Source organism: Phyllopteryx taeniolatus, chromosome 9, assembly GCF_024500385.1.
Source record: "Phyllopteryx taeniolatus isolate TA_2022b chromosome 9, UOR_Ptae_1.2, whole genome shotgun sequence".
NCBI lineage: Eukaryota > Metazoa > Chordata > Actinopteri > Syngnathiformes > Syngnathidae > Phyllopteryx > Phyllopteryx taeniolatus.
In genome coordinates, this window is record NC_084510.1 from 26,057,471 (window position 1) to 26,076,120 (window position 18,650).

The 18,650-nt window shown below is 41.6% G+C and overlaps 1 protein-coding gene across 4 annotated transcripts; it reads left to right on the forward strand.

Annotated features, from left to right (window-relative positions):
* Window positions 1–1,134: 1,134 nt before the first annotated feature.
* On the forward strand, window positions 1,135–17,841 carry hp1bp3 (heterochromatin protein 1, binding protein 3). Of its 4 annotated transcripts, none has more exons than XM_061783618.1 (13): window positions 1,135–1,292; window positions 7,537–7,617; window positions 8,833–9,010; window positions 9,409–9,471; window positions 9,591–9,747; window positions 11,331–11,474; window positions 11,562–11,621; window positions 11,702–11,841; window positions 13,302–13,392; window positions 14,424–14,583; window positions 14,694–14,805; window positions 15,742–15,912; window positions 16,528–17,841. In XM_061783618.1, exons 2-13 carry the CDS (start codon window positions 7,551–7,553, stop codon window positions 17,138–17,140), a joined length of 1,956 nt encoding a protein of 651 aa, XP_061639602.1. In that variant the 5' UTR covers window positions 1,135–1,292; window positions 7,537–7,550; the 3' UTR covers window positions 17,141–17,841. The 4 variants fall into 4 exon arrangements, with proteins under 4 accessions (XP_061639602.1, XP_061639603.1, XP_061639601.1 ...); XM_061783619.1 differs by lacking the exon at window positions 1,135–1,292 and adding an exon at window positions 1,405–1,598; XM_061783617.1 differs by lacking the exon at window positions 1,135–1,292 and adding an exon at window positions 3,030–3,265.
* The last annotated feature ends 809 nt before the right edge of the window (window positions 17,842–18,650 follow it).

Consider the following 18,650-nt stretch of genomic DNA (forward strand, 5'->3'; position numbering starts at 1 on the left):
GGTAATTACAATAGATAGTTCAACGTATTGGTGCCTGGGAAGTTAGTTGGAGATTGAGTCCTAAAAATCTCAATTGCCCTTTACTGTGTTGTAATAGTCATGTTTAATTACTGCTGCCTTCCTTCAGCCACTCACTTTCTTCAGCGAGTTTGCATTTCATAAGTTTTGATTTGATGTGTAATGCAGGGGTAGGCAAAATTATGCTCTGCGGACGGCATCTGTTCTTAAAGAATTTACATTATCAAGAGTCGTGTAATATTTGTTGCATGAATTTAGCAATTTCCCTTAAAATTGGTTAAAATCAAATACAACGTCAAATATGGTCAAAATGGTTAGCTAAAATTGGTAATAAATGTATTTGTTCATTTTTATACATTTCATATAATTGGTAAATTGCCTTATTGTAAATAAAATGGTAAACTTACATTTAGTAAACAATTGAAAAATACTTGACATGTATTTGATTAAATAATTGGTCAATTACAGATCATTTAAAAATAAGAATGCATTTCTTATTAAAATAAACTATTGTAAATGCTACATGCACATTTTAACTTTTTCATGTACGAATGACCTGGCCCACCTGCCCGTTTAAAAAATTAAAAGAGCCCTTGAGCACAAACGTTTGCCCAACCCAAATGTAAATAATACAGTAATAACATTTTTAGGGGCGTCTTTCATGTCACTGAAGGTCACTTTACAGGATTAAAAGAATTATACAAAGCAAAGAATAAAACACGAACCAAAATAATACAAATAAATAAAAACAAAATTGGCGTTTTAGCTGTCCCCTGAAACACCTTTCCACCTATTGGACAACAACTCCCATGATCCTTAGCCGCAAACAACCTCTCCAAACGCGATCATATTTGTAGTCCAGCCCCGTCTCCTAATTGGTTGGTCACGGTCAATAAAGGGGTTGCTTTTCTTTACACGGTGCCAACACAGCTTGAAAAACGTCATTTTTATACTTGGGGATATATTTAGGCAAGAATGTTGACTGAAACCGCGGTTTTTGTTTTGGATTGTTTTTGTTCGGCTAAGCGCTAGTTAGCCATGATATCGTAAAAGAGTGTAAAGTCGACCTGGTGACTCTCAATTAAAACAAAGAAGGACGTGATGGTGGTGGTGGGAGACTCGACAAGCGGAGATCCGCCATGACAGTCGAAACGCCGTGACGTCACCAAGCACTCGAACGGGGCGGGGCTCGTAAACAGAGGAATCGAAATAAAGGCTCGTGCACTCATTTTCTACTCGCGAATATCTCCACTTTTTGCGCCATAAAGTCCAAGGTAAGTTTGCGTTGCAGTTTCAGCGCAACTCGGAGCGTCGTACGGGGGAATCATTGCAAGCCGGGACGGCTTTTTGAAATGCTCGCGCGACGCCATCATCATCATCACCGCCACCGTGTATGTGTGTGACACTTAGTGTATGTGTGTAACATTAACCAGAGCACAAAATGGCGAAATTTTTTAACCCGACATTGTTCAAGAGTCCATAAGAGAGCAACGTGTTCGAAATCCTTCGTCGACCCGCGGGCAGCTCGTGCATTTGATCGTTTTCGTCTATTTAACGACGTGGGGCCTCGGTGAATGGAGGTAATGGCTTTGAATCCGCTGCCAGTGGTGGGCCACGAACCAGCTTTTTTCACTTGCGTTTTCTTTTGGAGTAATTGTCTGGATTCAGTACGCACAATTAGAATTTTAAACCAAACGCTTTAATTGTATTATTATTCCACCAATTTGCGCCGTTGGATTCTTTCCACATTTATCTACCGTTTCAAACGATTCCAACTTTGACGTACAGTACTGTAACCGTATTCACTTCATTCAAGACATTCGGGTGACTATTTTCCACATTCCCACTTTTCCCTGAATTCCACATTCCCCCCCCCCACCTCCCAAAAAAATTACATTCCATTGACTGGGACGTTTAATGCAACTGTTGAGCTCATCTTGGAACTCTCAGAACATCTTGGGAACTATTTTCCCAACATTAAGAGAATTCCCACATTCTCAAAACTCCACACATTTCACGGTAAAGTTTCAAAATTTTCAGTATTCCCAAATGAAAGAGTTATTGTACCATCTTCGGCTGCAAGGTGGATGACTGCTTTGCACGTCCGTCACAGTACAGAGGTTGCGGGGTCCAATCCGGGCTCTGGCCTTCCTGTGTTGTCCTGCGATTGGCTGGCGACCAGTTAAGGGTGTACCCCGCATCTTGCCCAAAGTCAGCTGGTATAGGTGTCGGCACACCCGCAACCCCACTGAGGATAAGCGGTACGGAGAATGGATGAATATAGCTCCTCACACATTTCTTAACCAATTCACAGCATTCCAACTTCAATATTCTGCTCATTCGGGACATCTTGGGAACTATTAGTTATGTTCTCCCGCTTCCAAAATTTTGGGGGTGTAAAATCCCAACATTTCAGAGCTATTTTACACCTTTGAACTCCTTCCTTATGCATTTCATGACATTATTTTAAACCATTACAACTTTAAAATATTCATCTCATGCAGGACATGTTGGGAACAATTCATTACAAGAGCCCAAATCCTCACCATATTCCCAAAATTAGGAGATATTTTACACATTGACCTCCTCCCACATTTCTTGACCCATTCAAACCATTCCAATATCAAATTGTTTGGCTCATTCAGAAGTTTCAGAACATCTTGGGAATTATCACGTTCCCAAATTTTCACAGTAAATATTTCCCAAATAATGAGAAATTTACACATATTGACCTCATTCCACCTTTCTTGACCAATTCAAACTTCAGGACATCTTGGGAACTCTGTATTCCCCCAAATTCCCAAATCAAGAAAGATTTTACGTATTTATTTCCTCCTCCCATTTCTCTGATTGAAACCATTCCAACTTCAAGTCTCACATATCAACAATGCAATGCCACAGCATTTCTGATCAGCATCATCTCTTCAGTACGACAGCATATTAGTGTCACCTAGTGAGAGAGCAAAAAAGCCAAGATGTGATTTAAAGTACTCATGATGAGATTTAAACGTGTCGTGATGAAATCATAGTCATTATGATGGCATTTAAAGTCGTCATGATGGAATATATCTACTCGGCACGATGACATTTAGAGTAATCATGATGAGAGAATCCGGAAGTCGGGACATTAATGGCATCAATAAGTCAACAGATCTGTTGTGAACTTGCGATGCCAGGATTCACTCAAACATCAAGTCTCAAGTCAACATACGACATCTGATGAGCGGGAGAGTGCACTCTTGTTTTGGTAAGTCGCAGTTTTGTTGTTCAACTTTATTCCGAACCCTGTGGCAAATGTGTGTATGCTAAGCTAACCAAGATAAGGATGCTCGGATGCTACTCATTCTGTCTCCCCCTTACCGGGTCAGGGAATTGTAATGTTCTCATCCGACGTGAAAAACGCCAGCCCTTTGAACGCCATGCTAACCGAGCTAGCCTCTTCTGATATACAGGCGTAGCATTGCCATATGATTTCACTACAAGCATTCCAATGAGTCAATTTGAAAGCCTGCAAAATAAACTGGATTCTAAGAGTCACATTATACGTAGTCTAATAAGAAAATAGCTTTTTGAAATGATTCAAAACATTTTCAAACATCTGTGGAAAATCTGGAGTTTCTCTTGTACTGGTGAATTTTCTTAGCTCCTTCCTGCTTGTTCTCAATGTCTGTGGCTTATGTTTATCCAATTGTAATACATTACTACTTGTAGAGAAAAAGTACAACGTCTCATCCTCTTAAATATGAATATCCAAGTTCCACACATGCCAGTCAATGTATTCATTTGGTTGGGAAACATTTTCTGTTTGTATCCAACAATTGGCAGGGTAACGTTCAAATGCAAACAGTTTTCTGACTGGATTTTTTTCTTGCTCCTCTGAGGCATTTTAATGGTATTGTATCCTACCAAATTAGATACATAATTGTTGGTCACAGTCAAGCTGAAATTATTCATACCCCTGGAAAATTTTGACTTTTACAAAAAGTGGCATGTCCAAAATTATTCATATCCTTCTCTAAAACTGAATAGAAAATATTTGATTGACTATTACAGCAATCAAGCACTTATTATAATTGCTGACCAGCTTTTTGCACGTCTCCACTGATATTTTTGCCCATTCATCTTTAGCGATGAGTGGAGGATCTCCCAACCATCACCCTGATCTTTGGCACCCTCCGCAGTTTCTCCATTGGATTCAAGTCAGGACCTTTTGGCTGGGCCACTGCAAAACATTAATGTTTTTGACTGCCAGCTATCCCGTCACCACTTTTGCTGTGTTTTAAGTTGTTGTCGTGCTGCAATGTCCACAGGTGCCCCAGGCCAAGTTTCTCTGCCGACTGCCCAATATTGTTGTTGAGAATCTTGGCACAGGTGCCCCAGGCCAAGTTTTTCTGCAGACCGCCCAATATTGTTGTTGAGAATCTTGGTGTATCCCCTCTTTTTCATGGTGCCGTTTTCTGTGATTAGGTTCCTTGGACCATTGGCTGAAAACACCCCTCAAAGCATTAGGTTCCCACCACCATGTTTGACAGTAGGGATGATGTTCCTCGGGTTGAAAGCGTCAACTTTTTTTTTAACGCCAAATAAAGGATACAGCATTGTGGCCAAACAATAAAATTGTGGTTTCATCTGACCATAAAATAAAAGGCCACGCGGGCTTTTGAATGCCATTTTCTGGAGAAGTGGCGTCCTCCTTTGTCTGCGCAGTGTCCATTGGACTGACGTTGCTTGGATTCTTTTAATCTCCTCCTGGACAGCACAGGTGTTCATTTTGACTTCCAACCACGCCTGTTGCGATTTTCCACGCTGCGGAACGTATTTTTTCCATAATAATTTTCACTGTAGACCACTGGAATTTGAAAACATTTAGATACGGCCTTACAGCGCTTTCCAAACTTTTGAACAGCAACAATGCGCAGTCGCAGATCCACAGTGAACTCCTTTGTCTTAACCATGAGTGTCTACAACTCCAGAGAGCTGCTGTTTTTCACGTTTAGTTGATTCAAATAACTGTTCCTGCTCAATCAGGGAAATTAGAATGCTTTAGAACAGCTTGAACTATTTAGACTGGTATAGAACTTTTTGAACTTTTCTCATAGACTTTGACAGTTTGCAAAGGGTATGAATAATTGTGGACATTGACACTCTTTTGTTCACATGTAAATAAAAGCTGGGATGGTTTTGTTTTTGTTTTTTCCCCCCCAAAGTGATGCCTCTTGTACATTGGTCTTCTGGCAGACTCTCCTGTGTCATTTGCAGTCAAGAAAATGAATGAAAGTAACTAAGTACACATTTGCCAGAGGTATAAATCATTTCAGGCTCAACTGTATGTATATATAATATTCACACGTTGCAACTACTCGCATTAATTGTCAATAATTTGCATTTCGATTAGACTGAACCCCCACTTTGACTAATCTAGAAATTGTCCCAATAGGCAATTAAATGTTAGTGTGACAAATGTCTCCGTTGACTGAATTTATTTAACTGGATAGTTACTGTATTACCACCCAGGATGAATAATTGGAATCTGTGCCAAATAAGGTCGAGGTCAAGCCATGGTTTCCGTGGAGGATGCCCCATTCTCTTCTTCGCCGTGCAGAGGACAAATCCCTGAACGAGTTGCCTTGTGAAAGGAGGCAACCACTCCACTTTCTTTGACCTTTTGTATTCTACCGATTGGTGAAAATGGCTGGAACCCTCCTGTGGATGCTTACAGTACTCTGGAACTTTAGTCACTACTGACAAGTGCCACACCGCCAAATATTTAGATAGAACTGCAGAGTGGCCGAAGCACCTATACGACTTCGGGAAACACCAAGTTGTTCTGATGAAAGAAATGGTTATCACGTTACGGAAATATGGTCTACTGTATTTTTCAAACTGCAGGAGGCTTTTTAATGATTACAGACCGTTTTCAAATATTATGGCAGATATGTTCGAGCTGACACATTATATCCTACACAATGAGGAAATCAATATTTTATGTACAGACCTGCCCAAAATATGTTATTGAATGATCTCCTTTTTACTACAATTTGGGTTAATGTCCAAATGACCATTCCCTTATCAGTGGCACGTACTACATGTCAGCAGTCAAAAGCGAGCTTACTCTCTTTATAGATGTGATGATGTCACAATAATCAAGGTAGGTAGCGTAACATTGACGCTTATGACGTAATCTCCAAAGGGACCTGGTCCTATCTGAGAGCAATGTATAGCAATTCATGGGTAAACCTTTTTCACTTTCACCTGTGTAATTGTATTTATGTTTATCGTTGTGCTATTCATGTTTAGCTGTAGAAAGAAGAATCTCGAATCTTAGAGATTAACGCCTTTTGGTAAGCGGAGCAAGGTAAATGTCTTTGAAAAACACCTAGGCTTCACTTTAATTTGTCGTAAGCTTGAAACTGATTACCTTCATTTTTACTTAGATTTCATGGTGTTTGATGACTGCGCACAGTTTCTGGTGGTACTAATCTGCAAATAAAGTGAAGGAGCAGTCAGTCAACAAATGTATTTCTTGTTGATTGAGCTGAGGGACAGTTATGTCCTTTATATCTCAAATGATGCCACAATTGCAATATCAGTAAAAACACAATTGGATATTTATTACAAATTTAGATCACTCTAGTACAGAAAAATGACCGTAGCTCTTAATAATAGCCAAGAAAAACTAGTTTCAGAGATCCATAATCAAGCTGACCGTGTGACTTCTTCATTTTAGGTTAAGAACAATATTTTTTGCTCTTCCAAAAAGTTGCTTTTGTCTTCTGAGACACTTTGGCGTCTTAAAAACATCCCAAGCTCTGATGAGTACTTTGCCATCATGAAACTGACGGTTAAAGTGCAAAACAGAAAGGTGTTAAATGGGTAAACATAAGACACAGCAACAGCAGCAGGAGGGAGCTAAGAAAACTAACCATACAAATTGTACAGAAAGTCCAGTTTCCACACAAAAAAACCGTTCAATGTTTTGAATAATAAACTATATTGTTCCATTTATTTGAACACTCCAAAGCTCTTTGCTCGTACATAGTCTTATGTACGATCTGAATCTCAGAATGCTTAGCTTAGCATACACACATTTGCACATATTTGCCACAATGTTCGGAATAAAGTAACAACAAAACTGCAATTTACCGAAACAAGAGTGCACTCTGCCGCTCACTAAATGTGGTATGTTGACTTGATGTTTGGCGTCGCAAGTTCACAACCGAGCTGTACTTACTGCTGCCAGAGATGTCCTGCTTCCGGATTCTCTCGTTGATTGATTACTTTAAGTCTCATCGTGACGAGTTTAAATTTCATCACGATTACTTTAAATATCGGCGTGGCAAGTTTATATCTCAACATGACGAGTTCATATCGCATCATGACGACTTTAAATCATGTCTTGCGCCCCCCCCCCTTCTCACGAGGTGACACTAATACGCCGTCGTACTTGAGCATTTACATTCCATTTTTACAGAAATCGCATTCTCTAGGTTTTTTTTCAGAAGTCTTAAATCTGTCCAGGTCAACCTCCTGCGATGCCGATTCGCCGAGCAGCAGCAACTCCAACCCAGGAGAAGCCCCTCTCGGCCGCAGCAGAGACAGGTGAGGACCGTGGATGGTCAACCAATGGTGATCAGCTCTGAGCTTAACCATGGCAACCTCACTAGCTCAGTGAGCACCTTGCCCCACCACTCTTGCATGAAGCCTGCATGTATTTATAGTCTTCTCATCGTTAACAGTAGGACTGTTGTTGCTCACTTGCTTTTCTTATCTGTAATTTTAACGTGTTAAATGAAGTTCTTGAGGACCACAAAATGATATCCACGTTTTGGCTGGATTTCCGCTGCAGGTCTGGCAGGCGCATCATTCCGAATGCCTAAATTGTATTCTATTTTCACGGACATTTCAAATTCCACATATCCAATACGATTATGTTCACAGAACACGTGCAACAACCTGCATTCACAGATGACCAAATTGCATATAACTCCACAACCGTCAACACAAGATGAGGCAAGGCATATAAAATGCATTTATATAGCTCATTTCATACACAAGGTAACTCAGTGTGCTTTGCTTGATTAAAAGCATTCAAAAATAAAGAGCAAAAAGACATTTAGAAACAAAGTACAGAAAATTAAAAGGCAGCTTAATAAAATTAGCGAGGAGGAAAGAGTCCATAAAACACTTGTGACTGTCCAAAGTTTGCTATAATTTCACACTTAACAAAGAAGATGGAGTGAAGTGCGTCTACTGAACAACAGCACGTCTTCAATTGCCAACACACGGTAATGTATCAATGTTAGCTCATTTGATATAGCCTACCATCGCTAGTTAAAATGTATTGTAATGCCCGGCCAAGTGGTCAAGGATAAAAACAGCCACTGGTGCACTTTCAATGGCTTTATTGAAAAAACGGTAAGAAAACAAACGTATTGTAATAAGAACATCCATACACGAGCTGCCGATGGCCGCGACTCATGCCGAGTCACTCAAAACACAGACTAACTGACAGGTTAGCCAGGTAACAGCCAGCCAACTCTACACTCTGATTCACTGACGCCCAAGTCACTCACCAGACCAGATCCCGCCTTTTAAAGCCGTACACTCCCAGTCTCACACATTTCAGTAGAAAGAAAAGGATCGCAAAGTAATACATGCATGTCATAACATTCAAGTTTGTGTTTAAACATGCAAAATACATTTTTTATCTGATTCATCTATGGGAAAATCAGTTGAATACTAAATTCTCAAAAATATTGGCTCGCTGTAGGACAACGTAAAACTTCCCGTAAATTCTGTTTTAATGATGATCAGGGCCAGAAGACACTCCCGTGGAGTCTCTGTCCGCTGGAGGGGAGCAGCCCGTGTCCTCCGCAGAGGCCTCCGGCAAGGGCGACGCAAAGGCGGGCGACTCGGCCGAGCCGACGGAGAATGGCGAGAAGGTGGATGAAGGGGCCGCCGACAAGTCTGATGACGGGACAGGGAAAAAAGAGTGAGTTCTCCACGAGCGCGCCTAGTCGCCACAACGGGGGACCCGCTGCGATATTTCACTCTGATAGCACTTTTATCTGCTCACATGGTCCTTACCTCCGCCGGATAACGGCAGGGGTGCGGCGTTGCATTTCCACCGAGAGGTGTTTCCAGAATCCAAATCAAATGATTAGAAACAAAAGAAGATGATCATGTTTGGTCCAGGTAGCCTTTTTCTTTTTTTTGGTCTTTTTTGTCTTTTTTTTTTTGTAGATTAGCCTGAGGAGAGCTGAGTCCATGTTTCTGACTGTGGTAACCTCTCCTCCTCTTGTTCTCCTGAGCAAACGGGAGTGCACTAGTATAGCTACTACTTATTTCTTTATTTATTTATTTATTAAGACAGATGTTCTCAATTTTCAGTGACAAATGCAAGGACTGCGTGGCTGGCCAGTGCGCAACACACTGCTATGTTCTCCTACTAAGGTGAGGATGCGCTAGAGATAAGGGTGGGAACCATCACAGTGAAATATCGCTCCTTGGCCTCGACAAGCCACGCCACTCAACGCTTCTCGCCAACCCCCCTCCCCCTCTTTCCCCTCCAGGCTGAAAGATGGCTACAAGTACAAGAAAGCCAAAGTCAAGAAGGTGAAGAGGACTATACCGGTGTGGGCCAGTGTTAGCGCCAGAAAGAAGCTTCCTGTCGCCAACTACGCCGGCACGCACAATAGACTGGACCATCTCCTCATCGAAGCCATCACGGTGTGTACCCACGTTCCGTCCAGTTTGTTCTAATTGCAAAGATCCTTTGCTGTACAATCAATCGCGGGGTCGACGGAGTTCCATTCCTGCAGCAGCGATGTAACCCAAATTTGTACGCAAGTCTGATTTGAACTTTGTCCATCACTATCTACGCTAATGCAGTAGTAAATTATTCATTAACCCCCTGAGAACAAAAGTGGGCTAAATATATTTTTGTTATCTTGCAGGATGGTGGTTTAAAGTTTTATGGCTGCCTGGGGTGATCTTGAATCATTTAAAAAAAAAAAAAAAAAAAAAGTTTCCCAGACTGATTCTGATATTTGACAGAAAACAATTCTCATAACCAGTTAATCAGCAGATTTTAAAAAGTTACATGACGACTTCTTTTTTGGTCCCTCAATGATTACAATAACAACGGTATGAATTGCTACTTTACTGTACTTAGTCCTTTTTTATTTATTTATTTATTTATTACTTTACAACAGGAGAGGAATTTTCAAGTACACGTGTGCAAAAAGCATTAACTGATGAATTGAGCTTTAAATTTATGCTATGGATAACATGAGTGAAGTTACTAGCCAAACATTATTTAAATCACAATTTCTCTACTCCATTATTTTCTTTATATGAAGTCATGACTTAGAGGAACCAAAATTAAAACCTGAGACAACTAGCTATGTAGCTAACAAACACCGTTTCGGCTGCCAAACATTTTCGACCAGAAATAGCACAAAAGTGTGTTTCAGGTTTTTGGCTGAAAAACGTTTGTCACCGAAATAAAACAACCAAAACAGGAAGTTGTGATGATGCAAGCAAAAACTTCGGCGGGAATGCTTGTTGCACGCTATTTTGCGCCGCCCCAGCTACATAAGAACTATGGCTACCTAGCTAACGCAGCTAAACACGAAGTGGAGCCACGGCAGTGTCAGCGCAGCAGCGTAAGTCACTAATCATCACCTCCATGGCGGCGAATAAGCTACACGTCTGACAATTATCGTCATCACGAAGGGAGGATGAGGAGTAATTACCAGGAGAAAGACAGCGATGCAACGCTAATTGCTAAGTTAATGAAAAGACTGAAATGAGTGGATTGATATATTTGTCACATAGGTCTGCCTCGAACCACGCTATAGCGGAGAGTAACCAACTTGGAAGAGCTAAATAGCAGGAAAATTTAGAAGTGCGAAGAGAGAAAAGACTGTAAGACACAATAATGCTACACAGCAGGACAGGAACCTCGAAATTAATTAGTGCGTCCCCGCCACCTCACCGGAGTAAAGGGGGACGATAAGTTTAAAAGTACATTATTATCATAAATACTTAATCCCACAGTGGTGACATTTGCATGGTTTCAACAGCAAGAGTGGCTCGAGAAAGTACAAAAATAGCACGTCATCTTTCACAGAGTTGCATTTCAAATATATGACACAGCGATAGTCCGACACTCAAGTTACTCCGTAACAACACACACAGCGAGTTGCTGTTGCAGCCTGTGTCACGTTTAGAGTAGTTTATGACAATCACGTCTGTTCTTTTATTTGCGGGTAGGTGTTACTCGAATCAAAACCTCCTTTTTTGCGCAGTCTTTTAATCACAGGTCTGGAGTTTCCTACCAGTCGGTCATGAAGTACATTGCCAAAAAGTGCCCCGAGATGGAGCTGGACAAGAAGAAGTTTCACATCAAGAAGGCGATGAAGAAGCAACTGGAGAAGGGCACCATCAAGCAGGTGACTTGAAGCGGTCACATCAAATGGCAATTTCCAAACCTCCCTCACAGCTCGTTCCAACATATTTGTCCTCTCCTGTGGTTGTAGCTGAAGGGCAAAGGCCTCTCGGGAACTTTCACCATTGGGAAGCAGACCTCCACTTCCAAAGTAGGTGCCCGTTGGCGCGGGACGTGATGTCGCGAGTGCTTATAACAATGATGATGACGACGGTGGCGTGTGTGTTGCAGAAGGTCGGCTCTAAGCAGGAGGCTCTGGGAGACGCTCTGCCGCTCATCATCACGCGTTTGTGCGAGCCCAAAGAGGCGTCATACCTGCTGATTAAGAAGTACCTGGAGCAGCACTTCCCCAGCCTTAACATCGAGAACAGGTGTGTGCGTGCTCATGTTTGTCTTGAGTTATTACATTCACAGGCACTGTCAATGAAAATAATGGATGTTGTAGTCCTGATAGTTTGCGTGTCAGTGTGTGTGTATGTGTTGTACTGTATGTGTGTTGGAGTTAGGGCTGCAAATAATGACTATATAAATCGATGAATCTGTTCATTATTCTTTTGATTAATCGATGAATTGGATTTTTAAAAATCCCTTTTATTTAAAAAAAAAATATAATAATAATAATAATAATTTAAATTGACAGTGCAGTACAGCTGCCGCTATCGAATATATTTAGAATTGATTATTCTATCTTTTATTCCATCGATGAATCGTATAAAAATTTATTTGGAATGAGTTTATTGTACTTGTTGTACTCTCCAACCTTTTTGAAACAGATCTACTTCTCGGGTGCTTATTAATGCGACTGGCTACTAGTTTGATCAAGGTTCAACTCCACGTCTATTGCAGGCTGTGGCTGCAAATAACCATTTTTTTCATAATAGAGTAAATTGACAATTATTTTTTTCCCCTAAATTTATCATGATTCAGTTACTGGTAGGGATGGGTACCAAGCGCTGGCCCTGGGGTGAAATTATTAAAGAGTATCTCTAAGCACCCCACCCTTCACGGTTCTCCTAACGGGAGAAATCACTCAAATTAATTTTACATTTATTTAGGCTATAGGAATGTTATTTTGCAGTTTTCCCTACGCCAATCTCATTTGTAACTTGCAATAAAATTAAAATATTAATTTAGGAAGTATTTTCACAGTCGGAGCCTGGCAAGCCATTTTGCCCCACTCCCGCTCCTTCGTGTTTTTATTTTTAAAAATAAAATTAAAAAACAACATTAAAAAAACAGTGCAGATAAGAATACCGGTAAAGTACCAGATCAATAAGCAGTATCATTAAGAGTAGTTGTATTGTTAAAATCTTAACAATACCGAACGTTAGTTACTAGTTTTGGTGAATGGTAATCATTGTTTTCCAAACTAACAAGCAGATGTTTGCTAATAAGTCTGCTTTCATTGGAGGACGACCGAATATTTACGGTTGAGAGGCTGAAATCTCCTCGCTACAAAGAACTGATGGTAAAATAGTGCTGAGATTAAAAAAAATCTGTTCACAGCTCTAGTTTAGAAACAAATCTCAGAATTCAAGTAATTCAAGACACACGTACACTTGCACAGTGCGCAACATAAATGAGTGCACCCCCATTTTAAGGACATGCCAGAATATGGGTGTGAAGGTTAATGCTCGTTTCTCCCACCCCGATGTGTCGGAAGTAGTTCTTGCCATATCTTATTTCCACTGTAATTTCTACGCTGACGTCACACATCATCTGATTGCAGGATGTGTGAAAGCAAAATCCCGTCTTGCTGTGTTCTGTATAAAATGCTGCATCTTCCGTTGTGGCAATTTTGCTTAGTGTATCGTCAATGATTTGCCCCCAGGCCAGAAGTCCTGAAGTCGGCCCTCGTGAGGGCAGTGGAACGAGGACAACTACAGCAGATCACCGGGAAGGGAGCTTCCGGAACATTCCAGGTAAAGTCGTCCCCTTTTCTATGCATCTAAGGACAGTGAACCCCTATGACTTTGGGTTCATAGCGTACCGTTCTCGGGAGCCTTTACCGTCCGTCCTCTGAGAGCTTCAGATGGAAAGACACAGCGGCCTGCGGAGCGGCGTACTCGCTTAGCAGGACGCGCCGACAAAGGAGCAAGCGGTGGCGGCGTGACAGGAGGAGCGGCGTGGACTAACGGCTAAGCTAAATAGCAAAGCCACTACAGAACGCCGCTGACATCCATCTTCACACATTATGCTGTACATGACTGTAGTTCTCACAATCCGACTGTTTATGTATTTTTCAATTACCGGTGCATAAGTTTCTAAACTACATTCGTGCATTTTCCGCCCAGAGTCAGCACAGCTAGGCGCCAGCGTCCCCGCGACCGTAGTGAGGATAAACAAAACAGTACGGAAAATGGATGGATGGATCACAATCCCATTTTAAAAATGTATTTCTTTCAAACGCTGAGCCAAATGCAACAAAATCTCTTCCTGTGTACATTTTTGCATACCCGATTGACAAAGTCTGTATAATTTGTATTTGTTGGATTTATTGCGGTTATTTTACAGGGTTGTCTCATTTCTTTACAATGTATTCTGTTCATCCATCCATCCAAATGGATGGAGGGAGTTTTGGGTTGTTTTCAGGATTTTCATTTTTATTTTAGTCAATCGTCGTATATTCTTGTTTAAGGTTCAACTTTATGGAACCCATTGGTTTATAACAAATGGGTCAGTTTTTCGCATACCTGCTATTGCTCCCCGTTTGAGTAAAACTATTTAATTAAAGTCGTTTCTAACATTCCATACTACAAAATAAGTAATAAATAGTGTGTGTACAGTGTACGACGGCACCTTAAAAGTACCACTAAATACTCGGATAGGCGTGTTTTTTTTTTGTTGTGCAAAAAAAACAAAACTACATGGAAAAATTGAACACTAATAAAAGAAATAATAAACGCTTCCATTCATACCATATGAATAAATTCCGTCCTTTTATTTATCGCAGCTGAAGCGTACTGGCAACCAGGTGCTGCTGAAGGGTGGCACCTTGGAGGACGCCATCTTGGCTGCCATCACAGCCATGAACGAGCCCAAGACGTGCAGCACCACAACTCTGCGCAAGTACCTGCTTGACGCCAACAAGGACACCAAGGAGTACCAGCTCGGTGAGACTCTGGCCCCCTCTCGTGGCCGCGCTTATTAGAAATACACCGCTTTGCCAGCCTTTGTGTATGGGTAAAGACAAAACGAAATGTGTGCATTTATCTCGTTTAAGTGGCCAATCTGAGGAGGACCCTGACCAAGTGTAAAGTCCTCGGCTGGATGGAGCAGATCACCGGTCACGGTTTCACGGGGACCTACCGGCTCTGCTTCCCGTTCTACCCCAGGTAACGCTCCTCGTTAAAGGAGACATTTTATGCTAAAGTATCTTGATAATGTTTCCGTGACATGCTTTCATCAAAATTCACCGAGGATCAAGAATAATATCTCACTTTACACGCAGCCAGTTTTAAGGGGCGGGTCATCCTTTCTCATGCAAGTGAGCCACCCCAAGTACTGCACAGTCAGTCGCAAGTCAGCTTTCGTTGCTATTTTCCGGGCCGATTATTAGTCGTCGAGGGGGCCGGGAACTGATCATTTGAAACAATGGTCATTTGCGGTAAAATGGAAAATATTAGCATCAACATTTGGAACGATACAATCACCAACACCCAACGTCGTTGAAATGCCGTCAAGCATTTGTTTATTAAACAGCTTTTCAGATTTCCAACAGTTTAAATCTTAAACAATAGAATTCTTTGGTTTCAAATTCTAAAAGTGTGACGGGAGCTACCAGGCTCAGCAGCATGCCTTATAAAGTTACAGTAAATGAACATTGGAATAAATAGCTCATTATCATTTTCTACAGTAAATAAGTTTCAATATAACCATAATGTTAGTCTGGGACTTTTTTAAGTTTAAATAAAAAGTGCAGGGAGTTCCCAGGGTCAGTAGCGTCTCTCATAAAGTCACCTGAAAATTCAAAATAAATAAATCCCTGAAGTTTACCCAGTTTTAAATGGATCTCTTATCGGCCGTCGGATTTAAAAAAATCCCTTCAACACTGACCGGACTCTTAATATAAAAGTCTTTCTTAGTTGCAACATAAATGCCTTCTAAAACTCTGACGACTGGATCTCCTGACAAGTCTCAATGTTGCAGATTTCTGGTATCTCCCTCTGAGGCGAAAGTAATAAACATCTCGACTGTAGGGGCAGATAGATGTCCTCACTTTTACTCCACTGTACTTTAGGTCTCTTCCTTCTTCGTTTGTTTGTGTTCAGCCCAACGACTCTGTACCCGGACAAGTTCAACAAGATGTCTACCAAGCCGTCCTCCAGGTCCAGGCGGAGAGCTGCATCTGACGAGGAGGAGGAGGAGTCCGAGGAGGAGGAGGAGTCCGAGGAGGAGGAGGAAGAGGAGGAGGAAGAGGAAGAAGTTCCCGTGCGGAAAAGGTGCGTGCCGAACTTGATCTGTGGTGTGTTGTAGTCACGCAGTGGTTCTCAACTGTTGTCACTCTGGGACCCTCATTTTCATACATCATAAAAACAATAAAGAACATGTAACTTTCAAAAATAACTTTTGAAACATGCAGGCTGGCAAGTGTCTGACAAGTCAAGATGTATCACTTCAACAGTACCTCCTTGACACCAATTCCTATTTAGACATGGCTTTGGTCCAACGAGCTCAAAAACTGTGAATAGGTGACATTTTCAGCAAGAAGCTGTCGATAAGTTCCACTGGGAAAAAATGCAATAGGTCAATTTGTGAATAGCCAACCGTGAATATGCGGGGGATTACCGTAACTCCAATTTGTACGCAAGTCGGAACATGCCGTAGTCTATTAATGGCAGTAAAGTCATAATTACAGTAAATAGTCGTATGGGGAAAAAAACTTAAAAGGCCATAAATAAACAGTCCAATGAAAAACAGTAAGGAGGATGACTTGTTCTTTCACCATGCAAACTAGTTCGTAACCTTGGATGTGCGGCCCACCAGTTGAGAATCACTGTTTTCACTATTGTTGTCAGACGCTAAAGTCGCAGTGACCTATTTTGACCAACCCGCAGGTCCCCGAAGAGACCCCCTCCCAGGGTCCGCCATCCGCCGACTGCCAAGAAGGCCGGCAGAGGCCGAGGACGCTCTGTGGCCAAAACGTCTCCCGCCAAGAAAGCGCCGGCCAAGAGCGCGACTAGACCCAAGGCGTCGCCTTCTAAAGCCGCCACGCCCGTCAAGAGGCGAGCGCCGGCTAAGAGGCCGAAGACACCCGCTGTCAAACGTCTGAACAAACGCGGCTCCAAGCGACCCGCCACCCCGGAAGAATCCCCTGAGGAGGAGGAACCCGAATCAGAAGAGGAGCCCGTGCCCCCGAAAAAGCAGGTAGCTGCCAAGCGCTCCAAGCCCACGTCGCCGGCCAAGCGGCCCGCCAAAAAAGGCGGCGCCAAGCAGTCCAAGCAGGAAGAGGCCACCCCAGCGGAGCCCGAGACCAAGAAGCCGTCGGGCAGAGGTGCGTCCAAGCGCCCCGGGGCCGAGTCCACCCTCGAGGAGCCCGAGGCCAAGAAGCCGTCGGGCAGAGGTGCTTCTCGGCGCTCCGGGGCCGATGTGAGCCACCGGCCCCCTGCCAAGAAAGCGGCACCCGGTGGCAAGCGGTCCGCCAGGAAGTCCAAGAAAGGGAAGAACTGAGCCCCATGCTCTCAGTCTGCCACCACCGTTGCTTTCATCAGTGCTCTCCTTTTCATTGTCTTCCCCTTTTTAATGGGGCAGTAGTTCCTTTTTTATTTGTTTATTTTTGTTGTTGTCATTTCCACCGTAGAAGGGAAAGGTCGTACCAACAGTTTCCTTTTTAATCCGTGTGTAGATAAACTCACTTCAGCTCGGGCCTGACATCCTGTAACTAGAGCCATGTAGTTTTATTTATTTTGTTTGTTTCTTTCTTTTTTACCTGGTCCGCTCTGTTTTTACCTGGCAGCTGGTGTTTTTCCGGGAAGTGTCATGGTCATCTTAGTTCAAAGCCACAGCCCATTCTAACACTGTGGATCCGAGAAGGAGACGTTCCGCCTTTTCAAATCAAACAAAACTGTTTGTTAGCCATTTTACAACAAAACAAAAAAAGTTCGGGACATGTCGCTGTTCTTCATATACATCAAAACATCAAATGTCCCTTTGGGTTTTTTTTGTTTTTTTTTTAATATAAATATATATATACGTGTGTGATAGGAAACTGGTTTTAATGCTTCACAGCTGTAATTCCGTGCGCAGCTTCGTGTTGTGAATAAGGAAAAAGCTGCTTAGCGTAGCGTCGCGTCGCCATTCCCCTGCATGCATGTGTATTCCTTGTGTTGTTCAGCCTTTTTTTCAAGTCATTAATAAAATGGCTCTTTGTATACGACTTGTGATTTTTTTAGGGACTTTTGCCTTCGTCCAGTGTACGCAAGGAACCTGTAAGACAATACATAATTAGTGTCATTGTTTTAGTTAATCTAATCAAGTGCACTTAAAACTGACTACATTCTTAAAAAATAATGTCAGGTCTTTTACGTAGAGCACTTTCACATTATTAGTTTTTGTTTGCTCACAGTTTTTTTTTTTTTTAAATAGTTTTCCACACTACATAGTTGGTAAAAGTGAGTGATGAAAGAAAATGTGTCAACATAGTGCAAATATGTCAACAACAAAAATAGTGATGGATGAAGTTCTTTTGTGACTGAAATGGCTACTATTAGAAACTGACATTTAAAAAAAAAAAAATCACGTAGTAATTTGTTCAAAAACTACTACGATAAGTGAATTGCTGGGATTAAATGTGTGTTTTTAGCTAAAAATATGAGAATAAAACGAGTAAAATTACTAGACTATTTTAAAACAAAATCAATAGAATAAAAAAATTGACAGATGACTTGGATAAAAAAAAATGGACTATAATTAGAATTTTAAAACAATATATTTTACGATTAGAATAAAAAAAATGTTAACGAAAAATATCGATTATATTTAAAAAGACAAAATACCAGAATAACGAATAAAAAAATAGAATTAACAGGTAGCGGAAGAGTGGGAGCAACAAAGAGCGCAACCATGCTCAAAAATGAAACACTCACTCCATGGAATTATGCTACTGCACCACTCAGTGCAATAAATAAGGGAAGTGAAAGCATACGTCATAAAAGTGGCAAAGGCACTTCAAAGGTACCAT